General features: G+C 37.1%; 1 protein-coding gene and 1 pseudogene across 3 annotated transcripts; one reads left to right on the forward strand and one right to left on the reverse strand.

Annotated features, from left to right (window-relative positions):
• Positions 1-6,779, forward strand: LOC143533094 (uncharacterized). 2 transcript variants are annotated; one of them, XM_077027966.1, is made up of 10 exons: positions 1-145; positions 1,975-2,034; positions 2,194-2,258; positions 2,346-3,188; positions 3,281-3,374; positions 3,475-3,588; positions 3,677-4,288; positions 4,364-5,906; positions 5,999-6,150; positions 6,227-6,779. In XM_077027966.1, the coding sequence occupies exons 1-10, from the start codon at positions 82-84 to the stop codon at positions 6,565-6,567; spliced, it is 3,888 nt and encodes a 1,295-aa protein (XP_076884081.1). In that variant the 5' UTR covers positions 1-81; the 3' UTR covers positions 6,568-6,779. The 2 variants fall into 2 exon arrangements, with proteins under 2 accessions (XP_076884081.1, XP_076884082.1); XM_077027967.1 differs by having other exon boundaries at positions 1,987-2,034.
• Positions 6,780-12,361: 5,582 nt separating this feature from the next.
• LOC143533105 (TMV resistance protein N-like) lies at positions 12,362-19,332 on the reverse strand (annotated as a pseudogene). Its single transcript, XR_013135295.1, has 5 exons — positions 18,560-19,332; positions 14,976-16,077; positions 14,618-14,863; positions 13,070-13,984; positions 12,362-12,964 (listed from the first exon to the last, which is right to left on the reverse strand). The product of XR_013135295.1 is annotated as a TMV resistance protein N-like (transcript).
• Positions 19,333-19,684: the final 352 nt, after the last annotated feature.

The raw sequence follows: 19,684 nt of genomic DNA on the forward strand, positions 1-19,684 counted from the left end.
CAATTCAATTACAAGCCCTAATATTCACATCAAATCAAATCTCTCGATTTCGATTCAATTCACCTTTCATTTCACTCTCCGATGGCTGACGGCAGCAAGCTTCATCTCTCCTCCTCTGGCGATCTCGATTCATGGACTCCGAAAGGTTTAATTTCATTTCATTTTATTCCTTTTTTAATTTCATATTAATTAGTTAATTAGTTAGTTAATCGATTGATTAATTAATCGATTGAGTGATTGATTGATTGATTACGATTTGGTTCGTGTTACGGCTACGGCTAGGGTTTACGGAGTTTGAATCTGTTAGCTGTTAGGTTAGTGTTTACTGATTCGTGTTTTGTTGTTGAATTGATGATCTGTGGTGAACTGATGATTATGAGTTTGATTGTTTGACGTTTTTAGTGAATCTGATGTCATTGCTGATGCTATTGTACGTGTATGTGTATGTGTGTGTTTTGGATGTGTAATATTGTTTTTTGAATTTGTTTTTTATCGATTGCTCACTCTTCGGTTTGTGTTAGGTTAGGTTTTACTTTTGTTTAGATGTAGGCAATTTTCGCATTGATTTGTGTTTATTACGGATTTAATTATTTGACGTTTTTGTGTTGAACTGCTAATTACGAGTTTAATTATTTTAGGTTTTTGCGTGAATCTGTAATATCGTTTTTTTTGAATTTGATTTTCATTGATTGCTCACTCTTCGGTTCGTGTTCGGTTGTGTTAGGTTAGGGTTTATGGTATGTACGTGTTAAACTGTGTGTATTAACTTTTTTTTATGACTGTAGGCTACTGTGGCATTGATTTGTGCTAATTATGGATTTAATTATTTGACGTTTTAGTGTGAATCTGATGTTACTATTGTAGATGCGATTGTACGTGTAACATTCTTTTTTTATTTGTTTTCATTGATTACTCTTTGGTTCGTGTTAAGTTTGTGTATGTTAGACCGTGTTTGTTTGTTTTTATATGACTGCAGGCTATTGTGGCATTGATTTGTGCTTTATTGTGAATTCATTTCTTTGTCGTTTTCTGTGAGTTTGATGTTATTGTAGATGCGATTGTACATGTAACTAACAACACGACACATACGCGTTGTAAATCTTTAATGGATCTTTTTCATAATTTATCTCACTTATATTATCTGATAAGGTACATATCACCGGTATATCAGTAGCCGGAGGTATTTGCTTTAACAACTGTAGGCTATTGTTGCATTGATCTGTGCTATTTATGAATTTAATTATTTGACGTTTTGTGCGAATCTGACGTTATTGTAGATGTGATTGTACATGTAATTAATAAACCGATGCTCATGTATGTGTGTTGTAAATCTGTAACGGATCTCATTTATTATCTTAATAGAAAAACCTTGACTGTGTATTTTTACTCTTTTATTTACTCATATCTCACTTATATTATCTGATAAGGTACTTATCACCGGTATACTAGTAGTTGGAGGTATGCTTTGGCAACTGCAGGCTATTGTCGCATTGATTTGTGCTAGTTATGAATTCGTTCATTTGCCTTTTTTATAATTAGAAGGATAATGCATTTTGTGAATCTGTATGGAATTTTAGTTCATTTTTGTATCGTTGCGTGGCTATTTGTTAGGGAATTGATGTCACAAGGCACAGTTTTTGTTATTGAAGTTTAGCTACATTGATACGAAACTGTTTTATTCAACTTAAACATCTTGCTGCTGTGAATAATGCTTGTTAACTTATAATTGCTTGTTTAGAGCCTGAGACTCGTGTAAAGAGAGATGATAAAAAGGATTTTTTTATGGATTGAATGGGTTTGTAATCATGTTTTGTTTTCTCTAACCTCTGTTTTAATGTTATTTAGCTGAAGTTTTAATGAGATTTTCATATAAGTTGTTCTTCTAAATTATTTACTTGATAGTTGATACACATTGACCACTTATATGCTCATATTGTTTTTTTAATCTTGTAATGATTTGATCATTTTTGATAGTGGAAACTGCAGGTGGGAATGACCGGGATAAGATGCTGGGTTTACTAGATGATTCCAAAGGTGGGGTTTGTACGTGGTTTGTAGTGTTACAGTTTTTGCTTATCTAAGTAATGGTTTGGAAGTGGCTTTTTTCTTTATGTAGCGCCATCTTCTTTGTATAGATTTTTTGAGCTTTTATGACTTTTGTGCTTTATGCCTGATTTTTTAAAGATCATGCAGGTCTGGATAGCAGCATCCCCCTGTCTCCTCAGTGGCTGTATGCTAAACCAAATGAGAGTAAGATGGTAAGTTAGTGGATAATAGTTAATAATATCTTCTTCAAAAGATTTTGATTTTCTTATAGATATATATATTTTTTAATATTATCACAGGAAATGCGTGCACCAAGTTCTCTCTCTCTTGGAATTTCTGCTGATTCGAATGTGAAGGACCGGCGTCCAGATGTCACTGATGACAAAAAAGATTGGAGGAAAGTTGCAAATGAAACTGAAAATTCGCGCCGTTGGCGGGAAGAAGAAAGAGAAACAGGCTTACTTGGCAGAAGAGACCGCCGGAAAACTGACAACCGCCGTGTTGATGGCGGTAGAGACACCACTGATACTAGGGCTCCACCTACCAATGAGAGGTGGCATGATGCTGGTACCCGTAATCCTAACCATGAAGCCAGGCGTGATAGCAAATGGTCATCTAGGTGGGGCCCAGATGAAAAAGACAAAGAAGCTCGGGTTGAAAAGAAGACAGATGTTGAAAAAAAAGATAATCATGGTGAAATACAAACACATTCAAGTACTGTAAGATTGACATCTGAGAGAGATCCTGACTCTCGTGATAAATGGAGGCCGCGCCACAGGCTGGAGGCGGCGAATTCTACTGCACCGGGTTCTTTCCGGGCTGCATCAGGGTTTGGGCTGGAGAAAGGACGGTCTGATGGTCCAACCACGGGTTTCACGGTTGGTCGTGGCAGGTCTAGTGGACCACTTGCAAGGCCTTCATCTGCAGGGTCTACAGAAACCAATGATAGCGTTCCTGGAAAGGCGGTTACTTCATCTGGTCTGTTTTTCTATCCAAGGGGAAAGCTTCTTGACATATATCGTACGCAGAAACTTGACCCGTGTTTTATTAACACGCCTGACAACATTGAGCAAGTATCTCCTATAACAGAAGTAACTGTTGTTGAACCACTTGCTTTTGTTGCACCGGATAAGGATGAGGAGGTATGCTAAGCAGCTAAAGTATCCTCACAGTTTTGTTACAGCCTTAATTATTATTGTTATTATATTTATTTATCTCATGTATTTTGTCACAGGCTATTCTTGGTGACATATGGAAGGGGATTATTACCAACAGCGAGGTGTCCTACAATTCAGTTTCTAAGGCCAGTGAACCTGAGAATATTGCAGGTAAATAAAGATTAATCTTAATGACAAGTGAGAAAACATTTGTATTTAAAGATTAGTTTTTGTATATTGAAGTTCAAGTTTTTTTTGTTGTTGTATTAAGATGCTGATATTTTCTCATCGGTGGAAGAATTGGATGATTTAAAGAAAATGATTAATCAAGCAGAAGCTGAGAGTACTCTGCATTTTAATGTTCCTAAAACTAACTTAACAGATGGTGAGTTTCAGAGCTTTTTATTTTCAGGTATTCACTAATTATCACTTGTTAGCAGATTATTAAAAAATGACTTTGCACCTTGTTTCAGTGGAGCAAAGAATTCCAGAAATGGAATCATATGAAGGGAATATAACAAGGTCAAAGAGTGGATTTGTACTCAGCAATCACAAAGATACTTTTGATTCTAAAGTTGCCGATTCAGCCTTTGTGAAGCATCAGCTGTTTGATGATGTCATCGGTAACGAGCTGTCTGACAATTCAAACTCGCTCTTTGCCATGCCAGCATCTTCCGAGCAATACTGGGCTGGAAATATGCAGCAGCCTGTAAGGGGTAGCATAAACAAACATTTGGCTAGTGGTGTACCAACCGAGGAGTTAAGTTTAATTTATTGTGACCCACAAGGTGAGATTCAGGGTCCGTTTCTTGGGGTCGACATCATTTCTTGGTTTGAACAAGGGTTCTTTGGGGCAGAATTACCCGTTCGTGTGGTAGATGCACCTGAAGGAACTCCGTTTGAAGAATTAGGAGACGTTATGCCACATCTAAAAGCTACACACAGCTACACCACTGATGCTGACATGGCGGTGCCTGCTGTTTCTGAAATGGGTGCTTTAAACGAAGATCCTCGTTGGCAGTTAAATGGTAATAATGGGTTATCTGCAAAATCATATTCCGAAGGCCAACGCTTCCATGATGAAGGTTAGATTAAATGCCTCACTTTGGTTATAAGTTAATTATGTATTATTAGTTACTCATTATATTCTTTCATTTCAGAAATTGTGTTTCCAGGAAAGCCGGAAAGCTATGTGAAAAACACTGTTCCTACTGACCTAACAGAACCTGGTGTACCAAGCCAGAATGATAATAAGATGCACCCGTTCGGGTTATTGTGGTCTGAGCTTGAAGGGTCAAGTTTAAGAAAAGAACCGCCATCTAAAATACCATTTAGTGGCGGCATTCAGCAGCAGCAGCAACATATGAACCCTGTCGGTGATGTAGCTGATTACAGAAGGAATACACTTTCTGAAAGTAACTTATATCAAGATGCCATGTCAGCATCCAACATGAATCAAGAAGCTAATCACTTTGGTTTAGCAGAGAAACTTAGGTCTCAACACATCCAGCAGCAGTTACTTCAACAGCATAATCTTTTATCTTCTTCTCATTTGAAAGAACAACGGTTTTCCGGTCAAGATATTGACCACTTTTTGGCACTTCAGTTGCAGCAACAACAGCAACAGCAACAACAGCAGCAACTACAGCAACAACAACTGCAACAGCAACTGCAACAACAAAGGCAGATTCAGCTTCAACAACAAATGTTACTGAAAGAGCAACAGTCTAGACAGCAAATGCTGCTTGAACAACTGGTTCAAAACCAGAGGTCACGAACCGATGTTCCGAGGTCTCACAACGTCCTCGATCAAATGCTTCTGAAGCAGCAAATATTAAGTGAAATGCAACAACGTGAGCATTTGATGCAAGCGAATTACGGTCATCAAGGTCAAACAAATGATCTCATGGAGATGATGATGCGTGCTAAACATGGACACGTCTCATCTTTAGAACAGCAGCTGCTTCAACGCGAGCAGTTGAGACAGCTGGCGTTGAGGCAGAGGGCTGAATTGGAAGAAGAAAGACAACTTGGCTCTGACTGGTTTCACCGAGTCAACTCACCTGGACTTGGTTCTTCAGATTTGAGTCAGCTTGAACGAAACCTCTCGATGCAGGAACGAATTCAGCACGGGCTTTACGAACCGAACCCATTACCATTTGAACGGTCGTTGTCAATGCCAGGTGGCGGTCCGGGAATCAATCTTGATGTAGCGGGCCGGTTCTCTTCGACTCCTCACTCCCATCAATCCAACAATTCATTAAATCCTAATAATTTCCGGTCCTCACATTTGGATGCGATGGAAGGACAAATGTCAAACGAGTGGATGGAATCAAGGATTCAACAGTTACATATTAATGAAAAACAGAAACGAGAAATGGAAGTAAGAAGCTCAGAGGAACAAAGCCAATGGATGTCAAGTGGGACCAGTGACGACTCTTCAAAAAGACTGCTTATGGAACTGCTACACCAGAAGCCATCCAATCAACCCATTGACTCTTTAGATATTAACAGTGGACCGAACCATCACCCGTTTGGTGTTGGATCTTACGGCTCGAGTCTTGGTTCAACCATTGATGACACAATAGCTGGCTTTAAAGCCCATGAAGAGATCCCGGGCCAGTTAGCGGAGACTCAAGAAGGTATGATGACTCAGCAGGGTGGCGGACCTTCTGATTCGTTTTCAGTAGACGTTAAAGATCGGTAAGGAAAATTAACTCCATATAGTAGCTGCATTTAATCTTAAAACCTTTTTTTTTAATTCAGAATGTGTATTTTTTTACTTCGTTTTGCAGGGTGACAGGCGGTCCATCTAGAAGGCCCGAAAATATTTTGTTGAAACGCCCTCCGGTCCCGCGTGCAGCCTCTTCACATGAAGGGTTATCTGAGCTGGCATCGAATTCAGACATTAGAGGGAGGAGTATTCCTATTAATATCCCTCCTGAAGGTATGCATATGTTATATATATTCCGCTAAATTTTATAACATTATCTGTTTGTTAAAATATCGAATTTGAATGTTAGGTGGGAGACGGGAAGTGGTCGGGAATGTGGTAACTCAAGCGAATGAGCATACTACAGGTGGCAAGAAGGATGTTCGGTTTAGGAGAACGTCATCTTTAAGCGATGCTGACGTGTCGGAGACGGCGTCGTTTAGTGACATGCTTAAAAGCAATGCTAAGAAGGTAGATAGTAACGCTGCTGCTGCTGCTGCGGCTGCGGCTTTAGAAAGTGCAGATGGACAAGGGGGTAAAGCGGGAAAGAAAAAAGGTAAAAAAGGGAGGCAAATCGATCCAGCGCTCTTAGGGTTTAAAGTTACGAGCAATCGGATAATGATGGGTGAGATCCAACGTATAGAAGATTGACCGGTGAATTCGTGTTGAGTTTCTTGATTTGTTCTTTTATTTGAAGAGTTTTTGTAGCCTCATATTTCATCCAAAGTTTTTGATGCTGGTATGGTATGGTATGGTATGGTATGGTATGGTAAGGGTTAGGATTATTGCATAGAGTTTGCCTGTAAAGCATTGTACAGACCTCTTTTATTTTAAGATTTTATATGTAGCTAAGTTGAAAATATGTCACCCTGTCTTTTTTTTATCTTTTAATAAATCACATACGTGATCGTATATTTAAGCGGCGTTTGGGTGAGCTTTTAAATATCGCTTATTTGATGTTTGAAAAGCAAACACACTTTTGAAAAGCTACATTTTGAAGCTTTTGGAGGTGGTTTGCGAAACGCCAATTGCTTTTCAAATATTAAATAAGCAAATAGACAAGTTTGAAAAGCTCACCCATACACGAAACACCCAGTTAAAAAACAATGGCCTTGGAAGTTAGAACCATACATGGTAGATAAAAAATGGCTACATATATTGGTTTGGTTTTTCAAGTAATTATTTTGACAATCTATTTGATAACAGGTCTGGTTATAAAGACATTGATTAAAGCTATTTTACATACATGTATAGGTATCTATTTCATTTCAAATATAAAAGAAAATGCTTATTTCAAACTCCTTTTGGATCTGTTATTATTTTTCACCAAAAGTTCAGATTCATAAGAGTGGCTTTTAATGATTTTAAGGATGCCATGTGCCACTAGGGCTATCCAAATGACTTCTTGGAATCAGTATGTTTACAAAATGAGCTAACTCGGTTCGAATTGTTTACAAAGACGAGTTTGGTTCGGCTTGTTTATAAACCATTAAAGGGTAGAACCTTCATTCTATCATAAGAGAGACACACTACTGTTTTTTTTGATCGGCCAACAAACTTTTATCAAAAAGGAACCAACTAGCGAGAGGCTAGCCACTCCAATACAACCGCCAAGTCACCAAGTGGAGCAAAGAACAATAAAACAAATCAAATCCCCCAACCCCCAAAACACCCCCCCCCCCCCAATTACAACCGAAATCTTCAACAATCATTACAATCGAAATCTACATCAATCCTCTCATGAAATTCACTTTGACTTGCCCCATTTTTGATCCAAAGTAAGCTTAGCACTTTTATCTCTTCAATGAAATTCGACACTAGGATCGAGTCCCCGAGTGAACTAACGCATTCCTCTTCTTACATCAAGTTGCATTAGGCAAATTGCGTAAAAAACTTTTGCTCTATCCTTTGGGGGGCAAGGCACTATTTTGCCACGACTAGGGGGAACTAATCTCACGACTAGGCGTAACTAATCTCATAGCTAGTGACTCGGACCGGCTTGGATGCCCGTTCACTAGAAGATCAAGAACATGCCTCAATCTCTTGGAAAACAAAAAAACAAACTGTTGTATCTCGTTCTTCCGCGGAAGCGGAATATTGGTCCATGGCTTCCACGGTTAGTGAGATTTTGTGGATGAGATGGCTTCTTAAGGAGCTTGACGTTCCCTTAAATGGGTCGGCCCCATTGTTTTGTGACAACCAAGCGACTAGACATATCAATAACAATCATGTTTTCCATGAATCAACTAAGCATGTTGAAATGGATTGTTACTTCATTCAAGAAAGAGTCGAGTCTCACGAAATTCAGCCTTTACGTATTGAAACCAGAATGCAGATCGCGGACCTGCTAACTAAAAGCTTGAGCACACCACAACTAAAATTTTTGCTTAACAAGTTGGGCGTTAGGAACCTTCATAAATAAATTAAATCATAAATAATTATATGGCGAGTAATAAACTTGTGAAGTGTGAATAAATATTCTGGAGTAAATGAGTTTTGGAAAATCATGAATGATTAAAATAGGGACTTATGTGCCAATTCTGAAACTTAAGCAAAATATACAAGGGTCAAATTCTATCAAAGTTTGAATCCTATATGTAATACGAGTGTATGTAGGATTCCACCATGAGGTGTGCCTCAACGAAGCAAAGGGTACATAAGCGGAACCGGTCTGCAGTCTAGGAAATTTTTTTCTATGGACTCGAGATTTTTCGGTGCTTGGTTTTTTCCTTGTGTGAAAGTTTTCGGACCTGAATGGGTTGGGTCGGTCATTCGGCCAAATTAAAATAATGAATATCACTATCATAACAAAACTGCATCGTTAACATTCAATAAAATACAAAGTCATATTAATAAAAAAGAAAAAAGTCAGTCGACCGTTGATGTATGGCTAAAGTCCAGCAGGTGAGGGCTGAGGGGGTGAGGCAATGGTTGAAGCCTTAAGGCGAACCGGCGAAGGCGATGAGATGAGGCGAAGGTCATACTCGTTTGGTCGATAGAAACATAAATTGGTAGAAACAGAAATTGATCGGTCGTTGTATTTGTTTTTTTATTTAATTTTTATTTAGGTATTATGTTTAAGAATGTTAATCGGGTTAGGCTTATTGGCACATTTTATGAATATTTTGGGCTTTTTTTAGTAATCAATATATGAGTTATATTATTGGCCTATTTATAATGTTTGTTACTAAAGATATTTAGAATTTGTTGTTAGGATTAAACGCACACACGAAACTGAACACACACACGAAAGCAGTAAACGAACACGAGGATTTAACGTAGTTCGGTCTAAACTGACCTACGTCCACGGGTGGCAACTAGGTATATCTTTATTGAGTGACCGAATATTACAAGTACATAATGTTGTTTATATAGAGACTGAACTAGGGTTAGTAAATTATTATGCAAGAAATCTAAACCGGGCCGGGCTTGGGCCCAACCGCCCACACCCGTCTCCTCTTTTGACTTCATATAATAAACCGGGCCAACAAGGCCTACGAACCCAACAATCTCCCACTCGGAGGCCTTGAGTACTCTCGTCTGCACTCCTGATTGTACTTCTGTAATCTGAACATTAAACTTCTTCTAGTTGCCACCGCCTTCTAATCAATTAACCTGAAGGCCCGTTGAAGCTCCCCGGAGCTCCAACACGTCAGTCATAGCTGAAACTGCCCCTGAACCGTTCTCTGTCCCTACCGGCTCCCACTGTAACGAACTACCGGATCCTGAGATAACCTGAGAACAAACACTCTCCATATTCAGCAAGTAATTCATTGGAGAGACTTTTACAGCTGGAATACTGGTTTTCTTAATCCACTGTCGACCTGGAACTGTAACTGAAACACGACCTGTGCTCCCACTGTCACGATGTCCCCCAACTGATTTAACCTTCCTAGCTCGTTCATCCTGAATCTTCACTTTGGCTCTGGGTTTGTTACTTGCAAAACGAACCTTCTTCTGCCCACGAGATTCTGTGAACCGGATTTTGTCTTTCACCAAAACTGGATCCACTCCTTTCGATGACATATCGACCATATACAACGAACCCATTTTCTTGCCACGAGCAACAACGAGATTCCCTTTGACTACTTTCCACTACCCATTCCCGAACTTAACATCATGCCCTTGGTCATCCAACTGCCCAACTGATATCAAACGTTTCTTCAAACTTGGAATAACCCTCACGTCTTTCAAAGTCCAAGAAGTACCGGCTGAAGTTATCAAATCAACGTCTCCCATACCCGTAACCTCTAAAATATCATCATTCGCTAGTCGAACCTTTCCAAAATCCCCAAATTTAAGATTCTTCATCGTTTCACTACAGTGAGTGGCATGAAACGATGCACCAGAATCCATCACCCAAGCATCAACGCTACTCTCAACACTACAAACCAAAGCCTCATCACTACTGACCCCGTCATCTGTGTCGTCTTCTGTAACGTTCACCTCTTTCTTACCATTCGGACACTGATTCCTGAAGTGTCCTTTCTCTTTACAACCCCAACATTCAATATCCTTACGAGTCTTAGACTGGCTCCTCTTCCTGCTCCCACTGCCTCGCTGTTTTCCCCTACCTCTACCTTCTGTGACTAGCATATTGCCTGATGATTCACCTGAACTTCTGCGTCTTGAATCTTCTCCCAGAATCAGATCTCGAATCCCATCGAAAGTAATATTTGTAGACGAACTACAAACTGCAGTCACTGTTTGCGACCAACTGTCGGGCAAAGAGGATAATAACAAGAGGCCTTGAACTTCATCATCAAACTTAATGTCAACTGACACTAAGCGAGACAAGATCGAATTAAGATTATTGATATGAGTTGTAACTGACCCACCCTCTTTCATTCTTGTTGTCACTAGCTCTCGGATAAGATAGACTTTATTCGCTGCCGAAGGCTTTTCATACATGTTGGATAGCGCCTCCATCATACCACGTGCTGTGGTTTCTTTCATGATGTTAAACGCCACATCTTCCGACAACGACAAAGTAATACAAGCCATAGCTTTCTTGTCTAACTTCTTCCAATCTGCTTCTGACATCTTTTCTGGTTTTTCATCCTCAAGCACTACATCCAAGTCTTTCTGACAAAGTAGTGCCTCAATCTGCATCTTCCACCAACCGAACTTCTGTCCGTCAAGCTTCTGTATCGAAAACTTTCCGTCTTCTGCCATAACAATGACTAAAACGAAAAACTGGATAAAAAACAGAGACAGACACAGCAACACGAACCTGAACTTAACGACTGTTCTACTGAACTCTGTTAAAAAATCAACCTATTTTAAACGTGCAGCGGAATAACGAACTAAAAATCAGAAAACTGAAACTTTAAACTGAAATGATAAAACCTGACAAACTCGGTTGGTACTGGTTCTAAGTTTCTTTAACGCTTCTTCTGACTTAACAACTGTTCTTCAAAAATAGGATCTTGATTCGCTCGTTCTTGACTCGACCTTTGCTTAAATGGATCTCGGGCCCAACAAAATAAACAAGCTAGATCTACTAGCCCAAAATTGATGGTCCAAAGCTTAAAAAAATGAATTCTTGGTTTGGGATTTTGATCACGTGCTTCTCTACAAAAGAAAAAAATAATTCCCAAAGCCTTTACCCACAAAATTCACTCTCTTCTTCTGCTCAAATAATTACCGAAATCAAATCGGAACTCCTCAACCTTCTTCTTCTAAACTAACACCCTGACCATACTATCACAACAAGTTCTAATCTTCTTTGGTCAGTGATTGAACTGCCGAAAACGAACTGATCGACGGCGTGAATAACTACGGTGGTTACTGGTGGTGTATGGCGGTGGACTGAACCCTAGTCGCGATCGTCGGGCTGGGTTTAGTGGCGGCGAAACAGCGGCGACGTATACCCTAACGACAATCGAAAAAACCGTAGGCGGCGGCGGAACCCTAGCGCAGTAGGGTGGCGGCGGCTGGATGGTTTGGCGGCGACTCGGCTGGTTCAACGTGTTCTTCGCGTGATCTGAACCTAAGCTCTAGATACCGCTTGTTAGGATTAAACGCACACACGAAACTGAACACACACACGAAAGCAGTAAACGAACACGAGGATTTAACGTGGTTCGGTCTAAACTGACCTACGTCCACGGGTGGCAACTAGGTATATCTTTATTGAGTGACCGAATATTACAAGTACATAATGTTGTTTATATAGAGACTGAACTAGGGTTAGTAAATTATTATGCAAGAAATCTAAACCGGGCCGGGCTTGGGCCCGACCGCCCACACCCGTCTCCTCTTTTGACTTCATATAATAAACCGGGCCAACAAGGCCTACGAACCCAACATTTGTTAGATAAGTTTAATATTGATACCTTACTCAGATGCTCTACTCATCAATCTTGCCTCCTACTCCATATAACACAAATTCTTAACTATTCACATGCATGGTTACATTTAATCATGATATGAAAGACCAGAACGTTAGCTAGGTCTATTATAAGGTACACAATGCTAAGTCAAGAGTTGTTTTCAATGTTTAATCAGTGCTAATAAATCAATAAATTTGAGGTGACCATACAATTAAAATTTCTTTGGACACTGAGTGATCTTTAATCACAAATGTCTTACATAATTTGCTGTCTTCCCAAGACTCTGAGCAATATTTTGGTGTTTCCATTGAATCAACTGATTTACTTTTCCTAGGAACAAGTCCTACTTTTGGATTGGAGAAGCTATGAAACCGAAATGTAAGAAGCGTGTATGTAGGATTCCACCATGAGGTGTGCCTCAATGAACTAAAGGGTACATAACCAACCACTGGACATTCCTTATAAAATTCTGGATTTTCATCAAACTCTTGCCGGTGATCAAGTTGAGAATCCATGGACATCACCTCCTGCTTAATAATTATGTGACAGTACCCAAACTTCCAGAAATCATCAGCACATAATAAAAATCCACCAAAGTCATTATACCAATTGTGTGGAAGTTGCAATGTGATCGTTTTCAATTCTTTATAAGGATCTGATAGAAGTGAACGTGGAAGCACAACACTCATAAAGCGATCTTCTACTGCATTTCTCTGCCACATATACATTTACATTATGATCTAGGAACTCTAAAATTGTTACATATTCTAATTTATAGAAGGCTTAAAATAAAAAAAAAAACAAGATAAGAGTTACACCCGAATCATAGAATGTAGTACTCCCTCAACACCAATCAACTTATTCATTCTTCGAAGAGAAACTTTCCATAACCAATTACAATTTGATAAATCTCTTACACTTTGAAGCGACTCACAACGTTCTGCTATGAGAATAGCTATGCTTGATGGGAGATCTGGAAGTTCAACAAGATTTGGGCAGCATGACAAGTTGAGGAACTTGAGACATGAAAGTTGGGAGAAGCTGAAATGTAATCGTGAAAATTTGTTACAACTTAGGTCTAGTACTTGTAGGTTCAACAACCTACTCATATCAGATGGCATGTCTCCATCTCCCACATTGCAGAAACTAAGTTCCAACTTTCTTGAAAAACATGGAAATTGAGGAAGCTTTGGGCTCTCAAACAAAGAAAGCTCTTCTAAACAGCATTCTTCATTGAAAAAATCCCATGCCAATTTCTCAAGTTGATTACAACCAGAGTGCTTAAGATATTTCAAACTCTTCAAGAGACGGAAGTTGCCCTCTATCCTTTTTAGTTTGTTACAACTTCTTAAATCAAAAGAAACAAGGTTGGTACAAAATTGTCCAACTGAAGCTGGGATTAATTCTAAACCTGTTTCATCCAAATGAAGGTTTACCAAGCTATCCATATTCGTTTGTATATCCGGAAAATTTTGAAGTCGACAACACCCGGAAAGGTTGAGAGTCTCAAGTTTTTTCATCCATATGATGGGCGGAAACATTTTAAGTTTGGTACACGCAGTCATGTCCACCAAAACAAGCCTTTCATGATATCCAACTGAGGGATGAATCCCTTCTAACCTTGTACAACTATTTAAAATCAATCTTTCCAGATGTGGAAGGCCCTTAAAATCTGGTGTCCTCATTAGGCCCCTTGACTGCCCGAGATCAAGAATTTTTAAGTTTGGTAGAAGCTGTTGTAAGAGAAATACGTAAAATTAAGTCAAACAAATCAGTATATTTATTAATTTGATATTTATTCAACCATCTGGCGTAACAGTCGAGTGATTTAGATTTCGGCCTTAACAGATCATGAGATTATTTACAATTCACGAATGTTTCTCAATGGAAGTGAAAGTTAATCGTTTTCATAACTGAAAAGTAACTCAGAATTGGAAAAATTAGATTTGTGGTGGATATACACATTAGAAATATTTCAATTGAAAAGTTGCAGAAAACAAGTATATTTTCATAGAACTGTTTCATGCCCAATTCGCAAACTTAATTTGTTGCACATGGATCATTAGGCGCCATGAACTTTATATACATGTTAAGAAATATATCTTATTTTTTTTAGCTGAAAACAATGTTAACATAATTAATGACAAGCTGCCTTTGTTGCAAAAAGAGATTTAATAAATGAAAAGTTGAAAAGAAGTTTACTGGTGGTCATGAATCGTTTGAATCAAGAGTCTCTCTATCTCCTAAAATAGAGAAAAGGTTTGTTATTATCTCACCTTACCCAAACCATGGATACATTTGTTTGTATTGAAAATTAGTATTCCCGGTTTTATTACAATGACTTTGGGAAACATGAAAAATTGTACCTTATACCCTTCCCAGAGTTGTTTCAGATTACTAGATCTCAAGATTAGACAACCAAGCTTTATTGGCTGAAAATTTGATGGGAATATTGAAGATGCAGGATACCCCCACCATTTAATCCATCGAAGTTTCTTCAAGTTTCCAATGACATCAAGAAGAGGTTGATGGTTATCATAATTTGACACATAAGGCCGAAAAATTATCGGCTCATAAAAAACATAATCCGGCAAAGCTAATACTTCAGTTTCCTGTGTTAATTTAACCAACGAGGGGAACAAACCAAAATTTGTGTCAATATTACTAAAGACAAGCGCCATTTGATACACGTATATAAAATACATTTTTGTAAAATAAATTGACCATTACCGGTGTAGCTGCTCCCATAGCACATAAGGTTATGACATCTTCTCTCTTCCAAATTCTACTATGTTTTTCAAAATCATCAAGGTGTTCACCTTTAACAATATAGGGAGCCATTTCTTATATCAAGTCATGCATTTCAAATATTCCATTTGAAACTTTTATGAGAGACTTCTGTGCCAACACCTTTAACCCTATACAAGTGTGAAAATTGCAAGCATTAAGCACCAACATTGCCTTATCTAACTCCACTCTCCTATAGAAACATGCAATATCTAAGAATAACTCTTTCTCATCATGTTTGAGCCCATCATAACTTATTTTGAGTCTTTCCATCACTTGAACACCTGGGATGCATTTTAGCTTGGCTAAGGTACTCTTCCACTCTTCATTATCTTTGTCGTATAGGAAACAACCTAGAATTTCAAGTGCTAATGGGAGACCACCAGCATAAGAAACTATATCATGTGAAAGAATCTCATAATCTTCTACAGGTTTATCTTTTCGATATGCATGTCTACTAAAGAGCATGATAGCTTCATCATCTGATAACAAACTCACTTCTAATATCGTGTCAGCCCGTCGGGTTAGTAAATGCTCATCCCTGGTTGTGATTATTATCCGACTCCCTTCACCAAACCAATCATTTGAGCCCGCTAACGCATCTATTTGTTTAGGATTATCAACATCATCAAGAACAACTAAAACCCTTTTGTTACATAAACTTCGTCTTATCATGTTCTTTCCTTCTATCTCACCCCCTAAAGGCACATCTTTTTTCAAAACAATTGATAACATATTTGCTTGCAACTTTTTCAACCCATGCTTGCTTGATTCCTCACGAATATTTTCAAGAAGACAACAAGCTTCAAATTGGTGAGAGAATTCCATATACGCAGCAGATGCGAGAGTAGTCTTACCCCCACCCCCAACCCCCCATATTCCAACCATGCGCACACCACTTGACCCAATATCCAACTTTGATTTTAAATCGTGCAAGCGTATCTCTATTCCAATGAGGTCTTCATTCATGTTTGGAACTAGTTGAGGTAGCCAAGCAGAAATTTTTTCAACAATGTCCTTAATGCATTTTGCTTCATGGCTGCACAACGGGTACAAACGGATATATATATATATATACATATATAGGGGTGAGATCTAGAGAGATCTCTTTTTAAAGAGAGAACTAGAGAACTAGTAAAGAATTATTTTTAACTATTTTTAAAAAAATATTTTCTGATTTCTTTTTCTTTCCTCCTTAAGATGATATGGTTCCTAAAAAAAAAACAACTTGTCGGTGTAGTACTGTAGTGCATATGTGCACTAATGCCTATTACATATATACAATAGTGTTTTATTGCATATAATACAAAACAATTGCATTATCCAATACATACTATTGAATATATGCAAATACAACACTAATAATTGTATGCAAAACACATTATCGCATATATGTAATACAACACTGATGCACATATGCACTATATCGATTTTTTTTAATTTTTGTAAATAATATAACACTATTGCAAATATACAATACAAACAACTATATATATGCTATTCAACACTATTTAAAATATCAAAATGCACACTATTGCACATATGTATTATAAAAAAAGTCGGTGTATTGCATATATGCATTACTCGTTAATTTTTTTTATTTTTAATTTTTTTTAATTTTTATATTTTTTTGTGGTGAAGAATAACAACATATAAGAAGGATGAAAGAAAAAAATTTTAAAAATATTTCTTTTAATTAAATTAAAAATATTTCATTATTAGTTATTTAGTTCTCTCCATAAATGAAGTTCTCTCATGATCCTCTCCCTATATATATATATATATTATATAAAGAATATTAATCATATGAAACTAAAAGCCAGTACCATGTAACAAAACATATGCCAGTAAGAATCATGTGAATAACGATTCAAAGCAAGGGTTAAGGAACTCATTGTTGAGATTTGACTATGGGTCGACTTAGCATAAGAATTTGTTTCGACTTTTGACATGTTCAAATTTTAAAGATTTGAGAAAAAGACTGGTAGGCGCTAGTGGTATAGTTGTATTTTAATTAACAATGTGTCTTGTAATGTCGCTCAAGCTGACCAGACCCTACTTGAAACCTGTATAACCAAATATAATCCGGTTCGGGTATCGATTACTTTTGCAAATTTAAAATACCCTATTAACCCAAAACCTGAAAAGATACTCGAACAACACCCCTTGCATCTGTGTAGGAATGATCATTTGTAGCTGATTTGTGTATGGATTCAGTGGCGGCTCAACCATTTTGGTGGCCCAAAGCGAATAAAAAATTTGAGGCCTTTTACAAAAATAAAAAAAATTGGTATTGTAATTTTCATTTGTTTTATTCATTCTACTTCACATTTAATAAAATAAATAAGTTAAATATAAAAACGATTCATTTTCATTTTTCTAGATTTGTTTCTTAAAAGAAACTAACCAAAATATAAATTTATTGAAACACGACATTAAGGTAACCTTATTGGACGGTATTTAAAAACATCTTGTACACAACATCATACTTAGGCATTTTCAACATAGGCATTTACAATTATAATGTTCATATATCATCTTAGTTTTGAGAGAAATAGACATTGCATTTTAGCTTCTAGAGTCGAAACATTTTTTTATTACAATTGAAAACTATTATGTATGCTTTAGTTATTACAATAATTGTTATCAAAAATTGACTTGAAATTCTATATAATCCTTTAGTTTGAAAGAAAAACAACAATTGCAATTGAAACACAAGAAAATATTGAATCTCTTTAATTTTGGATTACATGAACTACTATTTCTACCCCTCATGGTAAGATAAAAAAATAAAAGAAAATGAAAATTTTTATAGTGGAGATGGGATTCGATAGTAGGTCCTCCACAACACAAGTATGGAATTTTACCACTGAACTAGAGAAGCGAAATTTAGTATCATATTTAAATTATATTTTTATATTAACGATAAAGATAGATATTTTAAAAATTGAGGCCTCAAAAACTTGGAGGCCCAAAGCCCCTTGGCCTTCTTCTACATACGGGCCGGCCCTAATGGATTTATAGCTGATAATTGTGTATAAATTTATAGCAGATTTGTGTATGAATGACCAGTTATTCTAAAACGGCGTATATGTATCGTATAAAATTTTAGTAAGGAAAGAAATACATGTAATTTTGATTTAAATTGGGTATATTCGAAAATTAATCAAGTTTGTAGGATATATACAAAACTCCTTTTGGAAAATCAAGTTTGTAGGGATATATACAAAACTCCTTTTGGAAAATCAAGTTTGTAGGGATATATACAAAACTCCTTTTGGAATATAAATTAAAAGAAATTAAACAAAATAAAACTGTTTTTCTTCGAAATGTTAAAAAATTATTTAACATGCTTTATTTTTTCACGAACCTCTTGAATTTAATATTTGCTTAGCACAAAAAACTTAACTCAAACCGATCCACTTAGATGCACACTAACACCTCTAATTACAAGTATAATCGAGCTATAGAAAGCAAACACATTAAATATGAAACACGTTGAAAATAAAAGAAGAAATTACCCGTTTGCAAAGTTCTTAGTAACCCATCCAGAAAGGTTGCTTGCCTCTACAAGAGCTTTTCTCCATGATTCAATTTTGTGCTTATTGTCACATTCATGTTTGGTAAATGCTTTTCCATATTTCCCATTTTGTTTTCTCACATCTGATGGATCGACGCCATAAAATACAGGCATAACAACTTGCCCTCTCTGGTCCATGCACTCAACTATATGTGCAAGCTCATCCAAGCACCAAGATGAATCCGCATAGTTTTCAGAGAATACGATAACCGCAATCCGTGATTCTTGGATAGCCTTCAGGAGGGCTGGGCCAATTGACTCACCCCGAGCAAGTGTTTCGTCATCCTTGTATGTGTGAATTCCTTGTTGTACAAGAGCTGTGTAGAGATGATCTACAAAGCCCTTACGGGTGTCTTCTCCTCTGAAACTTATAAACACCTCATGATTCCATGACTGAGAATTAGAGGTAGGAAGAAGTGCGAAGAGGATGATGAAGATGCCATTGATCTGTGTATTAATTTTCTTTGTATGAAAGCGCGCAATCAGTGGAAATCAGGTCCAAAAAGAAAGATGTTGTATTGAGAAGATGAGATGTGTTTAAATAATGCTAGAGTTGTTAGTGCTGTTTTGTTGCATCTTCTTTTTGTTTATTATAAAAAGAAGGATTAAGAGTGGCATGAAGATTAAACTATTACTAATTATGAATTTAATCATTTAGCTGAAATAATTGAGGCTCAAAAGAGACTGCAGCCTTTCACATTGCATTCCTTTATCTTTCTTTGTGTTTCGTGAGCCAGCTATCACAAAAAAATATACGAAGCTCGGTTTATTTATATATATATATTGTTGTTTCTGTATTCTTATTTTATATTTTTAAAGTTCATTCATTAAAGAGTAGTGTTTACATCGAAATAGAAGACAAAGGAGCATAAAAAAACTTAAAGAGAATGAAAAAGGAAAATAAGTATAATTTTCGAAGTAAATGCGAAGGAAATTGCCTAACTTTATTCCTCCACAATCAAGAGAAAACTATATAAAGTTCACTTTAAAACTTTTATTTTCTATTAAGAATGATATCATCGATGTGGCATTCCAAAGTATGATCAACTTCAAAATTAATTTAGAT

The sequence above is a fragment of the Bidens hawaiensis genome, unplaced genomic scaffold, assembly GCF_021521415.1.
Source record: "Bidens hawaiensis isolate Kalapana, Puna unplaced genomic scaffold, B.hawaiensis_p1.1 tig00009618_1, whole genome shotgun sequence".
Classification (NCBI taxonomy): domain Eukaryota; kingdom Viridiplantae; phylum Streptophyta; class Magnoliopsida; order Asterales; family Asteraceae; genus Bidens; species Bidens hawaiensis.